The following is a 15,878-nucleotide window of genomic DNA, read 5'->3' as shown; positions in this document are numbered from 1 at the left end:
GCGAATAGAGCGTCAGGTTTACATGTAAAGTCAATGGAAAGGCGCGATGACGCGCGATTGCGGGTCCCGCGAAAATTCGGAAGCAGATTTGCGTCGCGAAAACGCCAAAACGCGTGAAACGCGCGTCAGTGTAGCGCGTCTGGCGCGTTTAACGCGCGAATAAAACCACGCGCGTGAGTTTTTGTGTTGCACTTTGTGCATACGCGCGTTTCGCGTCTACCGCTCGAGTTGGAAAAATCTGAACTCCAGTGTCAAATCGCGCCGCGACAACCAATCAGGAGCCTGGTGACGTGGCTGTTACCTAGGTCAAAGGGGCAGATCCAGCCAAAGCCTTTCATACTTCAATGGAGGGGAAGGCTAATCAATGCGGTAGCAAACAACTCGGAGCTGTACAACACCAGCTGCTTTCAGTACCGAGACAGGAATAAAAAGGACCGAGCTTGGAAGAAGATATGTGAAGAGATCGGGCAACCTGGTAAGTTCATTCATTTCTCTTTTGAAAGTTTTCACTGACCCGGGGAAGCCGCACAAAAGCTAGCAAGCCACCGCTATTTTCCCACTGATGTACAAATACCGTTCTGCTTTTATGCATGTTATCATTTAGGAATATATTTTATTGTTTATTAATAAACAGCACACAGTGGTCCCGCTGTTCATCCGTCACTGCTTTGCTTTTTCGCTGATTTTTTATTGCACAGTACAGCATTGCATTCTGCAGCCTGATTGACAAATCTCCTGCGCTTGCCAAATTTATCACGTTTGGTTTTGATAACCATCGCGTCCAATAGAAAAAACAGCACAAAAACACCCATAACTATGAGCCTCATTCGGAAATAGACACCTGCACCGTGAGGGAAAAAGGCGCACGAAAGTGGCGGGCAGATGAAGACAAACCGCAGCATAATAATACTTTTACGTTTTGCAATCTACAAAGGTTTGCACTTTGAGAATCAATTGTGAGAACTGTGACCAGGGGCTAGTTATTCTGAGAACCCCTGCAATAAATGAGGGACCACTGTCTACTCTACGATTATTATATCCAACCTGTTAACATTTAATACTGTATTGATAGAACCAATTGATTCTGCAGCAGAGCATCCCCAGTCCCTGAGCTCCTGCTGCTGCACCCACAGATATGTACAGCAAGCACTGATACCTTTTTAGTCGGTGGGATTCCCTTGTGATCACCTTTACTAAATATCTACAACCAATCTGATTATATCCTGTTATTGTTTTTTTTTTTTTCAATGTTGAAATTAAAATCTAGTAGCAGCCTTCTCATTTCTTTGTGTTTTGTGCTGTTTTACAGGCCCACAGAGGAGGACGGCTCCGAGGCAGATGAGGGACGGGTCCCAGGACGGTCCATCGGCGGTGGAGCTGGCCATCCTGGAGTCCCTGAAGAGGCCACACCAGTCTCCAATGGAGCATTTCCTCCTCAGCCTTGTTCCTGCTCTGGAGAGCAGCTGGTCCTTTTTATTCCTGTCTCTCTGTAAATTCTTATATTTTATATATTTATGTTTAATGTTTTTCTGTTTGAGACTTTTAATATTATTTTAAATAAATGTTTATAATGACTAATGTCTCAGTTCTACTACACAGCAAATGTTGGCACACGACTTGACACATGTAGACTTTATTTCATATTATACTAATGACAAAATATACTGATACAGTGGGATGCAGAAGTTTGGGCAACCTTGTTAATAGACATTATTTTCCTGTATAAATCGTTGGTTGTTACAATAAAAAATGTCAGTTAAATATCATACAGGAGACACACACAGTGATATTTGAGAAGTGAAAAGAAGTTTACTGGATTTACAGAAAGTGTGCAATAATTGTTTAAACAAAATCAAGCAGGTGCATCAATTTGGGCACCACAAAAAAGAAATGAAATGAATATTTAGTGTATATCAATGTGTGTGTCTCCTATATGATATATGGGGTGCCTTTGTCTGGATGTGCTTCCCATCCAGAGCTGCACAGCACAGAGGAAAGTTCCAGCGCTCCTGGAATCCCTCTGTGATGGAGCGCCAGTCTCCAGGTGAAGGCACAGCCATGAAGTCGTCCACTAGACAGTCCCAGATGGACGTCGCTGCCTGGGGGGTGATCTGGCTCACCGTGGACACACCGACTCTGAAACTGAACGCGATGGTCCTGAAGGAGTCCCCGGTGACAAGGAACCTGGACAAAATTGTTCAAAATTAGTATTATGTGTGCTGCAGTTACAAAATACATTATTCAAATTCCAAAATACTTTTGTGATGTCAGATTTAAATCACAAAACATGAATCTTACATAAAACCTTTTGTAATTATAAGGATAATTACAAAATGTATATTAGATAATATCTAAAACAGTTGTGTTTTGTTTTAACTTTAACATATCATAATTTGATTGGTAGCAACTTTCACAACTACAGTGAGCCAATCACTCATAATTCCTAAACATGTCAATCAGGTAGGAATGAAGTGAGACATTAATAGAAATAAAGAGTTGTGTGTTGACATGTAGCCCTTTCCTTGCTTAAATCATTAATATTTTTGAAAAATTAATCTGTGATAAGACAGCTTATCAAGATAGAACCATGTAACTAGAGATGAACCAAACTGTTCACAGTTTTATCTAACTCTGTTTTAATAAAGGCTGTGACCCCTGCTATAGAGTCTGACAGCTGCAGGGATTATATACAAATATTCAACTATCCCAGAATTAAACCAGGTCTAAATAAAAAGGAGTGAGTATCACTACAAAGGTTAACTCAGTGGTCCTAATGCTACAGTTTGATATCAGCAAACACCGAGCGCATACATTGATGTGACACCACAGCCATGCTATCATTCAAACACTGATAACAGCATAAATCGAATTAAATCGGGACTTGATGAGAGCTTCTGAGTATCACTAGAAATATTATAAAGAGTCGTCTCTGTACCACAGTTTGCTTTCAGTAAACACCGACAGCATTCACTGTTAGCATAGCACATCCATGTTAGCAGTGTATAACTGGATGGATTAGCATATTAGCACAGATATCAATAAAGGACTACCGTATTAAATAGTTTTACTAACCTCAGGCAGACGGACAGGCGCTCTGCAGGTGGGATTGAGCGTCTGTAGTTGGTGTCTAGGCGGGCAATGCTGGGACCGATGAGGGAAAGCAGGTCCTCAAACTGGCCGACGGTGATAGCGCTGGAATCGGCCGTCATCCAGGCGCAGCTCCTGGAGCAAGTGGTGAAACTCACCAAACTGCTCATGCCTCTGGAGGACCTGATGGACCCAGGTATGGCGAGAACGTCTTTTACGCTGCTGCTCTGCTCTCCACAGTACATAGAGAAGGGAGACTCTCTCTTCAAGCGCTAGCTCGATAGCTGCCATCTTGCAAAACCAGGTCTGGCACAACTCCCTCCCACATTCCTCCCACATTTCCGGTTCACGCGCGTCAAAATATCATATTTTGACGCGCGATGGATTTTTCTTGGACACGCGTTGAGACGCGAATGTACACGCGTCAAATTAGGGGCGTTTGGGGCGTTTTATTCGCGTCCATCGCGTTCGGTGTGAACACACCGTAACTCCTATATCCTCTTCCTTCAGTGTGACTGTTCCCCACTCAGCTCTGTTCCGCATCTCAGGCCTCATTCCCTCGCCATAGCCACGTTCCCCAGGCCACGCCGCACCAAGACGCCACGTCTCGTTGTTTTTTTGTCTTTGCCACGTTTTTTTCTTGCACTTAAACCTAATAAATTGTTGCATCATCTGCTGTCTCCGCTCTGGGTTTCTGCACCTGAGTCCTGTTCAGTACCGGCCACCCGGCCACGTGACAGAGAGAAGGAAGACAGGATAAAGACATGCTGTGGAAGAGAGACAGAGGTTAATAACAGATATGATTCAATGCAGAGAGGTCTGTTAACACATAGTGAGTGAGAAAGGTGACTGGAAAGGAAAAACTCAATGCATCATGGGAATCCCCCGGCAGCCTACGTCTATTGCAGCATAACTAAGGGAGGATTCAGGGTCACCTGGTCCAGCCCTAACTATATGCTTTAGCAAAAAGGAAAGTTTTAAGCCTAATCTTGAAAGTAGAGATAGTGTCTGTCTCCTGAATCCAAACTGGAAGCTGGTTCCACAGAAGAGGGGACTGAAAACTGAAGGCTCTGCCTCCCATTCTACTTTTAAATACTCTAGGAACAACAAGTAGGCCTGCAGAGCGAGAGCGAAGTGCTCTAATAGGGTGATATGGTACTACAAGGTCATTAAGATAAGATGGGGCCTGATTATTTAAGACCTTGTATGTGAGGAGCAGGATTTTGAATTCAATTCTGGACTTAACAGGAAGCCAATGAAGGGAAGCCAAAACAGAAGAAATATGCTCTCTCTTTCTAGTCCTTGTCAGGACTCTTGCTGCAGCATTTTGGATTAGCTGAAGGCTTTTCCTGTGGCAGATTACCTGTGCTCACCAGAGGACAACATCTACAACATAAGCTTCTCTCGGTTTAAAATCAGAGATCTGGGAAGTGGAACAGTCATCCTGGATATTAAAAAGGATTGCCCAGCAGGTACTTTTTTATTTCCTGTCTTTTCATGCAGTTATAGAGAAACTCAATTAGTACAGAAAAAAACTAAAATTCCAAAAGCATTAGTATAACAGCAATCAATAGAGGCTGCATTAGTTTGTACATACAGCCAACATCTAAATACTGGAAGATACAGTATTTTGTGATACACACCATATGTAGTTCTACCGTCAGTTCAATAAAAGTATAGTGTTTTGTTCCTTTAAAAAAGCCAATGACAGCGGTTCCCCCTTAAGAGAAAACTTGACAGAACAATGTTCAGAGATGAATAGATATACAGTGTACCCGTTATTAAAAGTCAGTTTGATTGGGTGTTACATTACAACTAATGGTTTGATGTAAAACATTAACAGGTTAATGAGAGAACATTTAGTGGTAAACAAAAGCTATGTTTAACAACAGCAAAGAAACACATTTTGTTCATAGAGGAGAGGTGTGAGCAAGATTCACACATACATATACCACATATGTGATGTACTTTTTTTTTTAAATGTTATTTTCCTCAGATATTCAAACCATCATTGAACATGATGCCAACAGATTCCTCCGGTACCACTTCTCCCCTGCTTTTCTCACCCTAAGAGAAATAGGAGCTACGTAAGTCCGAGTTCAGTTATTTTTATTATTTTTTTATATTTTCTTCTATAATAATAAAAGCACCTTTCAAGACAACCAAAGACACTTAACAATAGAGTAAAACACATAATAGAACAATGAAAAAATGAAAAATTCGTAAAGTCCAGTTCATCATTAAGCCTTTTTAATTATTTGAATAAATAAATCTTCTGTACATTTCTAGATATTTTCTCTTATATTGTCTTCCTTGTCACCACAGTAAAATGTTATTGCAACTTCGTGTTGTTCAGTTCAGTTTTATTTATATAGCACCCAATTACAACAATAGTCATTTCAAAGCACTTTCTATTGCAAGATAAAGACCCTACAATGATAAGAAAATAACAATACTAATTCTAACTACAAATCTACCCCAATCACAGCTACAAATCTTTTGGGGACACATGTGGAGGTGTAATGGAAAATCTTAAATACAACTGCAACCACCAGGTGAGCGAGTCTTTGAGTGAGATTTATTAAAAGGACAAAAAGAAACACTGCAGTGGAGAAAGCATTCAGATGAAACACTAAGCACTTTTCCGAGGAAGGACACCACCCTGAACCATTTTATATCTTCCCAGAACAAAGAACATTCCACAGCACATCATATAGCTCTATAACTCCAGTCCAGCTCATCCTCGCCCCTCTCCCACTCTAAGAAAAGTTACAACCACCCATCACCTTCCCCAAGAGCAGGACGTCTGGAGACCTTCAGGTCTACAATGCACCCTCTGTGAGGTGCAATAAAACCTGAGGCCCACTCGTGATAAGATACCACATGCATTCATACAACTGGTGTCAGGAGTGATCTTGCTATACTTTTTTTTTTCTTTTTTCTTTTTTTTTTCTTTCTACGAATATCGTTGCACCCCTACTATTTGGGCACAAGCATCTAATGCAATGAAATAAAATAATAATAATTGCCTATTCTTTTTTTTTTTTCTTTTTTTTTTTTTTTTTTTTGCCTGTCCCATTTGGTTCTTTAGCCATCAGAATTGTTGTCTGAAGACCAACAAGGATACCCAATGGATTTACTTTGCCAAATGGAACATCGTGGCATTGCCGTATTGGTCCATTTGGTCGATCTTTGTTTTTATTATTTATTATATTTTATTTTCAGATGTTACAGACGGGACAGACATGAGTGAGGGATAGGAAAGGGAGAAAGAAAGAGGAAGGAAAGGAAAAACAGAAGGGGAGAGGGACAGTGAGAAAGGGGGGGAGAAAAAAAATAAAAAATCTCCTGGATCACCTGTTGAGAGAAGAATAGAAAACAAGCAGAAAAAAAAAACAAAGCAACATACTAAACACAACACCATCGCATTAATCTAGCTAAGTGTAAACAGCAGTAAATACTAAATATTCAATGTTGTTGTGCAGCACGCAGGACAGATGTGCTTCGAAGTAGCAGCCAAGAAAGGTGTAATTTGGGTCTACGAGCAGTGAACACCCGTGTGCATACCTGTGTGGATCCGCGCGCTTGCATTCCAAAGGTTTCTCCATGTAACGATCTGCTAGGGAGTGTGTGGGGGGGCCACAGCCCCGTCCTCCGGGGTGTGAAGCGGGTATGGAGGAGATCAAAACTCCAGACATCCAGAGGCCCCCAGAACACAAGAGACCAAGGAAGACCAACAGAGGGGCAGCCGCGCCACTGTTCCAGTAAGAGCTGAGGAGAGTCCCAGATGAGGGCTCACTCAGCAGCCGCGGAGCAGAAGCCAGGGGGAGTTGCAGTGACGCGCCCATGAGCTCCGCCGGCCCCCAGCTGTGCCTGAGTGACCGAGCCCCAGGCCGAGAGGCCGGGGGCACCCAACCTCCGAAGTGGCCCAAGCGAGCCCTAGGCTCCAGGCCCCGATAAGCGGCCGCCAAGGAGTGAGCCGGTGTGTACCTGGACGCCCACCCCCAGACACAAAGAACCACCAACGCACCGACACCTGAGGGAGTCCGCCACTGGCAGGGGAAGTGGTGGTGGGCGGAGATAGGCCTCCAAACCTTGGAGGGCCTGAGGTGTCCCCAGAGAGGTGGCGTCTGATACCCAACCTGACATATAGACACAGACATACAGGCACACACAGACACAAACATCCATTCCCCCCCCCCCCCCATGCTCTCATATGCACTCACTCCACACTCAACCAATGTGGAGACAGACATAAAGAGACGCTGTACACACGATCACACTCCCCAAGCGTACTCTACAAACCGGGTCTAGGTACCCTTGCCCCTGGAGGGGGGAACTGCACCCAGACCCAGGTGGTGTTACCCTTTTCCCTGCGGTGGGGGGAGGCAGACCACCCCGACTCCGTAGCAGCAGGGAGACCCCACACCCCAGACCGCAGTCGGACGGCCAACTCCTCCTAGCCCTCCCGCTCCAGCAGGCCGCAGAGAACGGGGGTGGGAGAAGACTCCAAACCTCACTCCACCCGCTCATTGTAGTGTTGATGCATGTGTGTTCTAAGGTGCAATTAAAACCCAGGAGGGCATGGAGCTACCTGCCAAGGAGCAGCAGGTAAGCGCATAGTCCCTCCTGCTAGCCCTCAATGTCTAAGTGTATTTAAAATTGAGAGGTGGGCAACGACGCCAGGGGTGAGGTGTACACCCTGATGGTAATTTGGACTCCGTGATTGTGCCCACCCCCAAGATCCTATATGTATGTGTAATGAGAGTGTGAATAATGTGAATGTCTAAGTTGTGGGATAAAATTGAGGCAGAGGCAGCTAGAAGGGGACAGAGGGGGGGGGGGGGGGGGTAGCCTCCTCTGCACCCTGGTGACATACCCCTACTCCAAGGCCCTGCATGTGTGGGTGGTTGTGGTGGAGCGGGAAGAGGGAGGCAGCTGGAGATGGGGAGGGAAGGAAGGGAGGGGCAGGTAACCCCTCCCTGGGGCCAGCTCCCCCGATCTTGCTATACTAAAGTGAGAAAGTGATTTTATTATTACCAATGTGACATGATTAACATATGTGATCAATACATAGAATAAAAACATTTCCAGTACAGAGGTTAAAAACTTGGATATTTCAGTTCAGTTTTCATTGTATAGTGCCAAAAGCACAACAGTTGCCTATATACAGAGAAAACAATCCCACGACTCCCTGTGAGCAAGGACTTGGCGACAGTGAGAAGGAAAAACTCCCTTTTAACAGGAGAAAATATCTGGCAGAACCAGGCTCAGTGAGGGGCGGGGCCATCTGCTGTCACCTGTTACTGTCATCGCTCTGGACCAGCATTTTGACTTTTCTGTGTTTTGGTGACTGTCATGTGTTATTTAGGTTAAGTTCTGAGTTCATCCTTATTACGTCTCTGGGTACATTTGTGATCACTTTAGTTCTTTGTGTATTTGGTTCCCCTTGTGTCTTTGTCCTCTGTGTCCCTCTCTGTGTGTCTCTGCTTGTGTGTGTGTGTGTCTTTGTGTCTCATTCATTTTCTGTTCCCATGCTTCCTCTCCTCATTCCATAGCTGTGTCCCAATTCCGGGGCCGCATCCTTCGTAGGACCCGGCCCTCATGGTCTACGTGGGCTGGCTCCTTTGAAATCCGAGAAGGACGGAAATGCAAGGCTGTGAAGTGGGACAGTCTAGCCTTCGTCACACTTCTCAGGTTGCCTAGCAACCATGATACTAGCCAAAAGAAATGTTTTATACAGCACTGACAGAAAAGAAGGAGGAATATTATCTTATTTTGTTTTGTTTATTTGTTTTTTTATTAATGAGATTTTTTGTTTGTTAAGTATCTGAGGCTGAGACCACGGGACTGTAAAAACATGATTGTTGGGCTTCATTTCTGCACTACACAGTAATTTTAAGATTAGCTTTTAAAACACAATTAGCTAATGTTGTTCATGAGACTAAAGTCATCTCACTTTGGTAATGTTAATATAATATGGCCAATATTAAAGATATTGTATTAATCATTATCAGTTATTACAGCAATGAGCTTGAACTCTGTGTCAAAGACTGAGCTTCAGTAAAGATTCAAGTTGCAGTTATTTATATTTCCTATCACTTTATAACTTTATTTCTTTTTTTAATCCTTCATTTAATATAATATTTTCTGCAGGGTGAGAAAATCAGAGCATGTCATAACTGCTTTAAGTCACACAGAATAGATATCAGAGCCTTAAACAGGCTGACTTCTGCTAAATGGGTCAAACTGGGCAGAAAGTCTACAAACACATAACATCCTTATAGAATATGATGTAACACTATAGATCAACTTAGCTCAAATTAATTTTAGGCACATTCTGGTAAATGGACTGATTCTTATATAGCGCTTTTTCTATTTCCCGGAGTACTCAAAGTGCTCTATACAACATGTCACATTCACCCAATCACACCCATTCTCACAAGCACTTTCTCTATACATAGTGCTTTCTAAGAACGTTCACACACATTCATTCTCCGATGGATGCATCAGAGAGCAACTTGGGGTTAGTACCTTGCCCAAGGATACTTGACATGCAGACTGGATGAGCCAGGGGTCAAACCACCAACCTGCCCGACCTCATGAGCTACAGCCAATCATTCTGTTGCTGATACAGACTTTAGGTTTCTGAACATTAAACTTGTTGCTGCCTTTCATAGTGTGTAACTTGAAGGCCCTGAGTACTTTCTCCCACACTGGAAACACTGGGATGATCACATTATTTGAACATTAGAATAGAATAGAATAGAATAGAATAGAATAGAATAGAATAGCCTTTATTGTCATTGTACAGAGTACAACGAAATTGGAGTGCCACTCCCTTGGTGCAAGTTTCAATAATAAATATAAATGTAAAATATAAAAAGTACAAAAAAAACAATCGTAAGTACTCAAACAATAGTATGTACAATATATACAGGATAGCAGCATTAATATAATGACAGTATGAATAGCAGCATAATATAATGACAGTGACGGTATGGAATAGGTTCAATTGTTTTTGTGCTTATTTACTACGGTGATAGCTCTGGGAAAGAAGCTATCCCTGAATCTGTTTGTCCTGGTTTTATGTGACCTGTACCGTCGGCCTGACGGTAATAGTTCAAACAGTTGGTTGCTGGGGTGAGAGTGGTCCTTGATGATATTGCCAGCTCTGCTGAGGTACCGAGAGTTTGCAGTGACCTCCAGGCTGGGCAGAGAGCAGCCAGTGATCTTCTGGGCTGTGTTGATGACCCTCTGCAGGGTCATCAACACAGCTGGAAACACTGGGATGATCACATTATTTGAACATTACCTAATAAGACTGATTCAGCACAGACAGTTATGTTAAACTTTCCTAGCAGTCCTTCACAAACAGGGAACAGTCTGTCTATTCTCTCCATCTGTCAGCTGCTGCTGGCTCTTCCTCCTCCTCTTCCTCACACACTGCTGAGTTTGTCCTGGTGGATCATCAGGGGTGCAAAGCCTCACAGATGATGTGCAGCAGTGGGTCCCTCAGTCTGTCCTCACTCTGGACACTTGCAGTCGTCACACATGGAAATCAAATGTGCGATAAGCTGCAGGATTCAAACACAAGTGTAACTTATAAACACATGTTCATACTTTTATTCCACAATCAGAGAGAAAGAAACAGAGAGAGAGTGCAGGACAGACAGACAGGTGACAGTCTCAGGTGTACACACTGCTACACAACAGCACCAGAGAAGCAGGATTTAGTGTTTGTGTTATTACGAGTGTAAACAAGAAGAGTTCCAGATGGTGCAGTGGACACATGTGTGACTGCTGTGATTAAAGCATCTTTCTTTCAGCTTAACGAGTGAACCGTCAGCTCGTTCAAACACACGTTAAAGTCCGTTTGGCTCGACACCACCGAACAGAGGCAGCAATGTAACATAGCTCACATTAACAGTGCAGTGGATCCTGCTTGTGCCGTGATATTCAGGACTGCAAACCGAGCAGCATCACTGACTTTCAGCTTGTTGTGTTTGTGGATGATTTTAATTATCCATAACATCATCACATTCTCTGCAAGATTAAAGTCAACTATTATATTATATAACCAAGTAGAACCTGGACTGCGTTAAGTACTAACATCTCTACTGTCAGATAAGGTTCCCGGCATGTGACCAACAGTAATGTTTTAATGTTCTTTGTTATTAAACATACAGTGGCTTGCAAAAGTATTCGACCCCCTTGAACTTTCCTACATTTTGTCACATTACAGCCACAAACATGAATCAATTTTATTGGAATTCCACGTGAAAGACCAACACAAAGTGGTGCACACGTGAGAAGTGGAACGAAAATCATACATGATTCCAAACATTTTTTACAAATAAATAACTGCAAAGTGGGGTGTAAGTAATTATTCAGCCCTCTTTGGTCTGAGTGCAGTCAGTTGCCCATAGACGTTGCCTAATGCATGTCATACATCCTTTACTTAAGAAACCGGGCTTAGACAGTTCAGTCATATCAAATTTTAGACCCATCTCTAAGCTTCCCTTTCTTAGTAAGATTCTGGAAAGGATTGTTTATACTCAGTTGATGGACTACTTGAATGACTCTAAATTGTCAGAAATCTTTCAGTCCGGCTTTAAGCCATTCCACAGTACGGAGACCGCCCTCGTAAAAGTTATGAATGACATCCTGATAGCGACAGACCGTGGTAAATATGCAGTGCTGGTCTTGTTCGACATGACCGCTGCATTTGATTTGCTGATCTCCCGCTTACAGCCCTGTGTGGGAATTTCTGGTTCGGCACTTTTGTGGTTAAAGTCCTATCTCTTAAATAGGACCTTTTGTGTTAAGTTCGGGTCGTCATCCTCTGTGGCCCCTCTGCTTTGGGGTGTGCCACAGGGATCTATTCTTGGGCCGTTATTGTTTTCACTGTACCTTTTGCCTCTTGGCGCGATTTTCCGGAAACATAAAGTGCCATTCCATCTATACGCAGATGACTGCCAGCTCTACTTACCTTTTAGTCATTCTGATAGTCTCCCAACTCGACCTCTGCTTGACTGCCTTACTGATGTCAAAGCATGGATGGCAAAAAACTTTTTAAATTTTAATGATCGGAAGACAGAAGCAATTTTATTTGGCCCAAATCATTTTTCTCATACTCCAGATGTTGATCTTGCAGCTTTGACTTCCCAACTAAAGAGTTCGATCACAAATCTCGGAGTTAAAATTGATTCTGCACTTACCTTTGATGACCATGTAAATGGGGTGGTAAAATCAGCATTTTATCACCTCAGACGTTTATCAAAGGTTAAGCCCTTTCTTTCCAAGCGTGACTGGGAAAGTGTTATTCATGCCTTTATTACCTCACGTTTAGATTATTGTAATTCTCTTTTAACAGGGGTTGGGCAGGGCACTTTGTCACGCTTGCAATTAGTGCAAAATGCTGCAGCACAATTTTTAACTGGCAGAAGAAAATTTGATCACATCACTCCGATTTTGGCCTCTTTACACTGGCTTCCAATTGAATTCAGGATCCGTTTTAAAGTCCTTTTATTGGTTTTTAAATCTCTAAATGGTCTGGCACCTGTTTATTTGTCTGACTTGTTGAAGCCCCACGTCCCCACTCGTTCCCTTCGGTCAGCTGAACAGTTGCTGCTTTCGGTCCCAAAGTCACGGCTGAAACTTAGAGGAGGCCGAGCGTTCTCTGTTGCTGCGCTGATGCTTTGGAATAACCTGCCTCTCCATATTAGTCGGGCTACATCAGTGCCAGTTTTTAAGTCTTTATTAAAAACCTACTTTTATTCCCTGGCTTTTAACTCTGTGGGTAACTGATTTTTTTTTTTTTTATTGCTATGTCTGGTTTTATTACTATGTGCATATTAGTATTGTACAGCACTTTGGTCTACCAGGTGTGTTTTTAAAGTGCGATATAAATAAATAAATGATGACGATGATGAGTGCTAATGACTAAATAGAGTGCACCTGTGTGTAATCTAATGTCAGTACAAATACAGCTGCTCTGTGACACCTCAGAGGTTGTCTAAGAGAATATTGGGAGCAACAACACCATGAAGTCCAAAAAACACACCAGACAGGTCAGGGATAAAGTTATTGAGACATTTAAAGCAGGCTTAGGCTACAAAAAGATTTCCCAAGCCTTGAACATCCCACGGAGCACTGTTCAAGCCATCATTCAGAAATGGAAGGAGTATGGCACAACTGTAAACCTACCAAGACAAGGCCGTCCACCTAAACTCACAGGCCGAACAAGGAGAGCGCTGATCAGAAATGCAGCCAAGAGGCCCATGGTGACTCTGGACGAGCTGCAGAGATCTACAGCTCAGGTGGGGGAATCTGTCCACAGGACAACTATTAGTCGTGCACTGCACAAAGTTGGCCTTTATGGAAGAGTGGCAAGAAGAAAGCCATTGTTAACAGAAAACCATAAGAAGTCCCGTTTGCAGTTTGCCACAAGCCATGTGGGGGACACAGCAAACATGTGGAAGAAGCTGCTCTGGTCAGATGAGACCAAAATGGAACTTTTTGGCCACAATGCAAAACGCTATGTGTGGCGGAAAAATTACACTCACTGCACATCACTCTGAACACACCATCCCCACTGTCAAATGCAGGGAGTGCAGAATTATTAGGCAAATGAGTATTTTGTCCACATCATCCTCTTCATGCATGTTGTCTTACTCCAAGCTGTATAGGCTAGAAAGCCTACTAGCAATTAAGCATACTAGGTGATGTGCATCTCTGTAATGAGAAGGGGTGTGGTCTAAGAAAAAAGGTGATGGTGAGACAGCGGAGGCTCGAAGCGAGGAGGAGGTTTAAACCGTGTCTGCCGTCTATCGTGATGGGAAATGTGCGATCGTTGGCAATTAAAATCGACGAGCTCTCAGCACTGGTACGGAGTCAGAGGGAATACCGAGAGTGTAGCCTGATGTGTTTCACCGAATCATGGATGCACCAGGACATTCCCGATGAGAATGCTTCCGTGGAAGGCTTCCACACTTTTCGGGCGGACAGGGACAGCATCACTAGCGGTAAGCAGAAAGGAGGTGGGCTTGCTGTTCTAGTTAACAACCGGTGGTGTAACCCTGCCAACATAACAATCAAAGAAAGGATTTGTTGCCCGGACACTGAACTGTGTGCTGTTGGACTCAGGCCATATTATTTACCCAGGGAATTCTCTCACGTCATCTTGGTGGCTGTTTATGTTCCTCCCTCTGCTAACCCCACAGCTGCATGTGACACTATCCACTCTGCCATAGCTTGGCTACAGACTCAGCACCCGAGTGCCTTTATTGTGATCTCGGGTGACTTCAACCATGTATCACTGGACAATACACTACCAACATTCAGACAATATGTGGACTGTCCCACCAGGGGAGAGAAAATTTTAGACTTACTGTATGCTAACGTCAAGGATGCATACAGCTCCTCCTCCCTCCCCCCACTTGGTAGGTCAGATCATAACCTGATTCACCTCACCCCCCGCTATGTGCCAATTGTGAGGAGGGAACCTGTGACCACCAGGACTGTTAGGAGGTGGTCAGAGGAGGCAATAGCGGAACTACAGGGCTGTTTCGAGGTGACCGACTGGGAAACACTCTGTGAGCCTCACGCCGAGGACATCAATGGGCTTACTGAGTGTATCACAGACTACATAACTTTCTGCACCAACTCCATTGTTCCAGCTCAGACTGTTCATTGTTAACCAAATAACAAGCCGTGGGTGACTAAGGACATCAAAGCCCTCCTCAACAACAAGAAGAGGGCTTTCAGAGGGGGCAACAAAGAGGAGGTGAGGAAGATCCAGGTGTTACTAAAGGACAAGATCAGAGAGGCTAAGGACAATTACAGGAGGAAGCTGGAGTGGAAACTCCAGCAGAACAGCATGAGAGAGGTGTGGAGGGGCATGAAGACCATCACTGGATTCAGGCCAACCAACAGCAGGGGAGCTGAAGGAGGTGAGAATAGAGCCGACGAGTTGAATCTGTTTTTCAATAGATTCGACACCACAGTGTCTGCTCCCACTCCCACAACCTCACCTGTAGTCAGCCTGGAATCCAGAGCCACACCACTGTGCCAGCCTCTCTCTTCACATGTTGCCTCCTGTGAGATTCCTGACACCCCTCCCCCACCCATCACCTTCACTCAATACCAGGTTGAGATGCAAATGAGGAGACTTCACTCAGGCAAGTCTGCTGGACCAGACGGAGTGAGTCCCCTCGTCCTCAAGACCTGTGCCCCCCAGCTGTGTGGAGTCTTTCATAAACTGTTTATGCTGAGTCTGAGTCTGCAGAGGGTCCCAGTGATGTGGAAGACATCATGCCTCGTCCCTGTACCAAAGACGCCACGTCCCAGTGGCCCCCAGGATTACAGGCCCGTGGCACTGACCTCCCACATCATGAAGACCCTGGAAAGGCTCATCCTGGACCAGCTGCGACCCATAGTAAGACCACATCTGGATCCCCTTCAGTTCGCTTATCAGCCTCGTCTCGGAACTGAGGACGCCATCATCTACCTGCTCAATCGTGTCTACACCCATCTGGACCAGCCGGCGAGCACTGTGAGGGTCATGTTTTTTGACTTTTCCAGTGCTTTCAACACCATCAGGCCGACCCTCCTGGGTGATAAGTTAGCAGCGATGCAGGTGGATGCTCCTCTGGTGTCCTGGATTGTTGATTACCTGACAGGAAGACCACAATATGTACGTCTCCCACAGTGTGTGTCTGACAAGGTGATCAGCAACACAGGGGCACCACAGGGGACTGTCCTCTCCCCCTTCCTCTTCACCCTCTACA

At 44.2% G+C, this 15,878-nt stretch overlaps 2 protein-coding genes and 1 long non-coding RNA gene across 3 annotated transcripts in view; 1 reads left to right on the top strand and 2 right to left on the bottom strand.

Moving 5' to 3' along the window:
- Positions 1-15,878, bottom strand: part of LOC146670722 (protein NLRC3-like) — a 261,535-nt gene that overhangs the window by 160,040 nt on the left and 85,617 nt on the right. The window lies entirely within an intron of this gene.
- LOC146670725 (uncharacterized) lies at positions 361-1,574 on the top strand. The gene is made up of 2 exons (XR_014911355.1): positions 361-475; positions 1,310-1,574. It is a non-coding gene; the product is annotated as an uncharacterized LOC146670725 (long non-coding RNA).
- On the bottom strand, positions 1,629-3,567 carry LOC146670724 (uncharacterized). Its single transcript, XM_085402764.1, has 2 exons — positions 3,073-3,567; positions 1,629-2,184 (listed from the first exon to the last, which is right to left on the bottom strand). Exons 1-2 carry the CDS (start codon positions 3,330-3,332, stop codon positions 1,914-1,916), a joined length of 531 nt encoding a protein of 176 aa, XP_085258890.1. The 5' UTR covers positions 3,333-3,567; the 3' UTR covers positions 1,629-1,913.

Source organism: Rhamphochromis longiceps, linkage group LG4 (assembly GCF_057381845.1).
Source record: "Rhamphochromis longiceps isolate RC_006_pf linkage group LG4, R_longiceps_female_GT1.1, whole genome shotgun sequence".
Taxonomy (NCBI): domain Eukaryota; kingdom Metazoa; phylum Chordata; class Actinopteri; order Cichliformes; family Cichlidae; genus Rhamphochromis; species Rhamphochromis longiceps.
The sequence above is the reverse complement of the archived record's forward strand: the minus strand, read 5'-3'. Positions and strand labels throughout refer to the sequence as shown.